General features: G+C 64.6%; 2 protein-coding genes across 2 annotated transcripts; one reads left to right on the top strand and one right to left on the bottom strand.

Annotated features, from left to right (window-relative positions):
- Positions 1–323: 323 nt before the first annotated feature.
- Positions 324–1,009, bottom strand: EMIHUDRAFT_227639 (hypothetical protein; the record flags this gene model as incomplete). The annotated part of the gene is made up of 2 exons (XM_005787673.1): positions 324–342; positions 366–1,009. 2 exons carry the CDS (start codon positions 1,007–1,009, stop codon positions 324–326), a joined length of 663 nt encoding a protein of 220 aa, XP_005787730.1.
- Positions 1,010–2,484: 1,475 nt separating this feature from the next.
- Positions 2,485–3,277, top strand: EMIHUDRAFT_363067 (Hypothetical protein). Its single transcript, XM_005787672.1, has 2 exons — positions 2,485–3,000; positions 3,034–3,277. Exon 1 carries the CDS (start codon positions 2,489–2,491, stop codon positions 2,852–2,854), a length of 366 nt encoding a protein of 121 aa, XP_005787729.1. The 5' UTR covers positions 2,485–2,488; the 3' UTR covers positions 2,855–3,000; positions 3,034–3,277.
- The last annotated feature ends 1,558 nt before the right edge of the window (positions 3,278–4,835 follow it).

Below are 4,835 nucleotides of genomic sequence, written 5' to 3'. Positions count from 1 at the left end.
AGAAGACCTTCCCCATCGCCAATACTGTTGCTACATTATGTATTCGGTGCTCTTTTATACTCCGCACGGGGTTACTTCTTTTGCTCTCCGGTCCTTGTAGTGTAAGTTCGTATATTTTGATTTTTTGTAAGCCCCCCACCTTTTTTTTTTTTTCCCCCCCCCCCCGGGGGGGCCCGCCCCTTTTCAAACCCCCGAAGGGCTTGACCCTCCCGGGATTGTCGGGCCCCTGATAAAGACCTTTTTTGACCCATTTGGTTTTGCCCCCCCCCCCCCCCCCCCCCCCTTGCGCGTGTGCCACATCCCCTGGCCAAGCCGCCGCCCATTCAGCTGGGGGCTGGATCTCTTCCTGGTGGTACGCGACGAACTCGTTGACAGATTGCTGCACCGCCGGCCAGAATTTATCGTAGTCATCGCCCGTCAGGATGCCGTCGGGCGGCAGCAGCTCCCATGCTGCCTGCATCTCGAGCTCGGTGGAAGGGTACTCGTGCGCGGTGTCCAGGTAGATGACGCTCGGAGGCGAAAGGCCAAAGGTGCGGATCTGACGCGCCACGTATTTGAGGCCTTCGAATGCCGGCACCTGGATCGGGATCACGTGGCCACTCACGTTGGCCGCGATCACGTTGGCCATGAAATGGTCGTACAGCCGGGGTCGGCCGCTCGGACCCGGAAACCCCAGGAAGCGGCCCTTCTTCTCCCACATGGCCACGTCGCCAAGCCAAGTGTCCATGCAAACCACCACCGGCGGCGACTCACGGCTGGTTTTGCGCGCCGCCCGCGCCAATGTGATGGCGCTGTTGCCAATGAACGAGCCAACCTCCAGGATCCAGCCGCCCGGTCCGGCATGCTGCGCCAGCAGCCCAGCCAAGTCCCAGTGATACGTTGCAAAATTGGAGGTGTACTGGTCGGTGCGAACGCGACCTTCGGCGCCGAATTCGGGCGTGTACGCGCCGGCGAAGGGCCGCACCTTGCGTCCGAGCAGCGCGTCGGCGAGCCGCTCGTACATTTGCATGTGCCGCCACCACGAGCGTGTGATGGCAAGTCAAATCGAGCGGAGCGAGAAATTGGAGAGAGGAGGGAGGCAGGAACACGTAGGAGAGTTTGCAAACCGGCAACCTCCAAACTGCGTGCGTCGTTAGTTCGAGTAGGTCGGCAACAACCGCCAAGTTTGACATGGCCGAGGATCAAAGAGATAGAAAAACATGGCACCCGACCGACCAGCTGAAGCTCTAGACTCGTCGACCGAGCTCTGGACGATGCCGACCTCAAACCACCAGCGCCAGCAACGACGTGCCGCGGCTCGCCGCGCCGCTGTTGCGACCGACGACGTGCCCGACGCCGTCCCGCGGCCGAAAGGAAGAGGCCCGCGCAACCACTTCTGGGACCCGCGGCCGCCGGGCGTGCGGCGGCACAACGAGTCGAACGAACCGAACCAGCGCAGAGCGGCGCGTCTCGCGAGCGCCCGCGGCCGCCACGCCGACGCCGTCCGCGGCCGACGGTGGTCGCGAATCAACGCGGCGCGGTGCAACGAGGCCAAGTCCTTCCACGCTCCCGCCAGCAGCGCCTCGTGGCGTGGGCTGCACGGCCCTTCGAGACGGCCCGGGGGGCGGTGAGAGACCTCTCCCGCCGGCATGGCGCACTATATCACCCGTAGAGGCCTCTCTATAGTCGCCTTTTGGCACCTCCTCTATCCACGCCGCCGATTAGACCTCGCCGCATCGCATCGCCCCCTTCCCTGCCCCGTCGCCCTCCTGAGCTCTCCCTCCTTCGCTCCAGCCATGCACAGGACGGCTGGACCATTGGCCCGCGTGCCAGGCGTCCGGGACGGCCGGGTATCGGCTCCGTACTTTGAGCCCTCTTGGGCCACCCTCGCGTCCACCGGCCGGCAGAGCACCGCTTGGGCGACTCAGACGGCCCGCCCGACCAGCGCGTTCGATCGTGCCGCCCCCACAGCGTCAGTGGCGTGCGTGGGGTGGCAGGCGGCGTCAGCGCAGCCCCTCGTGGGGGTGCCCACCGCTCTCCTCTCACCGCTCCCCCCCGCCCGTGGCACCCCACACACTCGTCCCTCCTCAGGGGCGCAAGGCGGCACGGCACGTTCAGCGCTTGCCTCGGCCCACATCGCCTTCACGCCGCCACCGCGACCAAGGAGGTGGCCTCGGCGGCCCAGATGAAGCCCGTGCGGCTCGTTTGGGAGCCGCATGCCGTCCCTCTCTCGCCGGCGCTGCTCACCACGCCCAAGCCTACGCCGAGGAACCCGTCGCGCCCGTCGCTCACGAGCTGGTGGCTCGCATCGACCGAGCCGTCCAGCTTTCTCACGCCCTGCCCACGATCAAATTCGAGACGACCAACATCCGACCACAAAAAGGCCCGCGCGTGCTGCGCGGGCCGGCGAGCGATAAGCAAGCCAACGCGAGAGGAAGAGTATTTCCCATGTCGCGCATAAAGGTGGCACCCTCGGCCAGCACTCGACTCGTCGACCGAGCTCTGGACGATGCCGATCTCAAACCACCAGCGCCAGGAACGACGTGCCGCGGCTCGCCGCGCATTTGTTGCGACCGACGACGTGCCCGACGCCGTCCCGCGGCCGCCAGGAAGAGGCCCGCGCAACCACTTCTGGGACCCGCGGTCGCCGGGCGTGTGGCGGCACAACGAGTCGAACGAACCGTACCAGAGCAGAGCGGCGCGTCTCGCGAGCGCCCGCGGCCGCCACGCCGCCGCCGTCCGCGGCCGACGGTGGTCGCGAATCAACGCGGCGCGGTGCACCGCTGCGCCTGTCCTTGCGCGCCGCTGGACGTCGGCCGAGAAGACCGCTTCCCTCTGGGGACCCGACTCCGCGAAGATCGCGCGCGCGTCGTGAGTGGCGGCGCGCGCGCGATCTCTGTTCCCGGGCACGCCGGTCGCAGTGGCATGGGATCCCAGGCTCAAAAGCGCTCAACAGCGAGCTGCTCCTCCTCCTGCCGCCGCTCCGCTCACCGAGACAACTCGGTGCCGCCGTTCTCGCCGCCGCCGCCGCCGCCGCCGCCGCCTCCGCCGCCGCCGCCGCCGCCACCGCCGCCTCGCGCCTTGCCTCCGTCACCGCCGCCCTCCATCTCGCAGCGGCGCGTCCCTCTGATGGCGCGGGCTCCTCGCTCGTTGGCGCCTCGCGCCCTCGCCGCCGCCCCCCCTCTCGCCGCCGCTCCGCTCGTGGCCGCCCCATCCCCTGTCAATCCCGCCGCCTCCCCTGCCAATCCCCCGCACCACCGCCGCCACCGCCTCGCGCGTTTAGCGGGCCTTTAAGCTTGGCTTAGGAATCCTAAATAGGAGGCTATCAAGAAAAGAAACGCAACGCCCCAAGTGCTCCAAGTGCAATGTCGAAGGTGCCACCTTTATCAACCACAAAAAAGGCCCGCGCGTGCTGCGCGGGCCCGGCGAGCGACTAGCGAGCCAACCCGCTAGTCGAGCAAGAAAAAAACAAACAAACCCGACGAATCCCTGGGACCCTCCCTGTCGGTTGTGTCTGGGAGGGAGGGAGTGGGGTGCAGGTTGCTCACCCACGGCACCGGGCCGGTGCTTGCACTTTGAATGCCGTGGGGCTCCTGCCCGTGTCCCGGGCGTGGAGATGCGAGGGTCGCCCCCCCTTGCCCCACCACTTTGTGTGTGTGGAGACGTTTACCTTACCTTACCTTACACTGGCAGCAGAGCTAGCAGAGTGCAGTTCACACCCGATCACCTCTTCAGTGCCTTCTCAGCTCTCCTCATGCCGCGGCTACTGAGGGTGCCGCTCCAAATCAAGCCGACGTACGGCGTCGGTATCGTGGTCTGCGCCTCCGACGCGTCGGGCCCAAACTTTCCGCGGACGACGGGGAGGATGGCGCGCCGTGGCGGGCCGCCCTCCGCATTGCAGAGCAAGTCGCCCTCCAGGTCGGCGGGGAAGGGGCGGCCGAGAGCAGCGGCCCAGAAGCGCTCCATGTGGATGGGGTGTGGAGACATGTTGCATGCGCACACACAGTCTGTATAGAGAGCATCTGCACCATACAGACCCTCTCTGCACACACAGTGCACTCTTGGGTAGGATTCTGTATTCCGCACCTGCATTGTGCATTCCGTACGACTCTTTTTTTGGCCTCTCCTACCTATATTGGGCGAGTTTTTGCATTCTGCACCTGCATCCTGCATTGTACTCTGCTCGCTCTCTCCTGGCTGTGGGTGTGTTTTTGCATTCTGCATTCTGCATCCTGCATCCTGCACGTCTCTCACAGCTGTACCTTTGGGCCCGCTTCTGCATCCTGCATCCTGCATCTGCATCCTGCTCGGGGGCAGTTCACAGCTTTGGGGCCGATTCTGCGTTCTGCATTCTGCATCTGCATCCTGCATCGCCATCGGGTACCAGTTCACAGCTTTGGGCCCGCTTCTGCATTCTGCATTCTGCATCTGCATCCTGCATCGGGTGCAGTGCACAGCTTTGGAGCCGATTCTGCATTCTGCATTCTGCATCTGCATCCTGCATCGGGTACCAGTTCACAGCTTTGGGCCGCGTCGCGGTTGGCGCTCCTCAGGAGGTGATTTTTTTGGTTTTTCATCATAAAAAAGTATAACACATATAAGTCCGTTCCGGACATCAGGAAATCTGCGCTCCTTTTTCGGGACAAGTCTGCGGCTATGATAGTTCGCCAGAGCTCATACGCTGTTCCTGCCGGGGGCTGCTATATGCGACCGCCGGGCCGCGTCGCGCCGTTGGCGCTCCTCAGGAGGTGATAGCGCGGAATGTAGAATCGGCCCCAAACAAAGCTGTGAACTGCACCCCATGCAGGATGCAGATGCAGGGGGCAGAATGCAGAATCGGGCCCAAAGCTATGAAC

The sequence above is a fragment of the Emiliania huxleyi genome, assembly GCF_000372725.1.
Source record: "Emiliania huxleyi CCMP1516 chromosome Unknown EMIHUscaffold_140, whole genome shotgun sequence".
Classification (NCBI taxonomy): Eukaryota; Haptophyta; order Isochrysidales; family Noelaerhabdaceae; genus Emiliania; species Emiliania huxleyi.
This window is presented reverse-complemented; position numbering and strand designations above follow the sequence as displayed.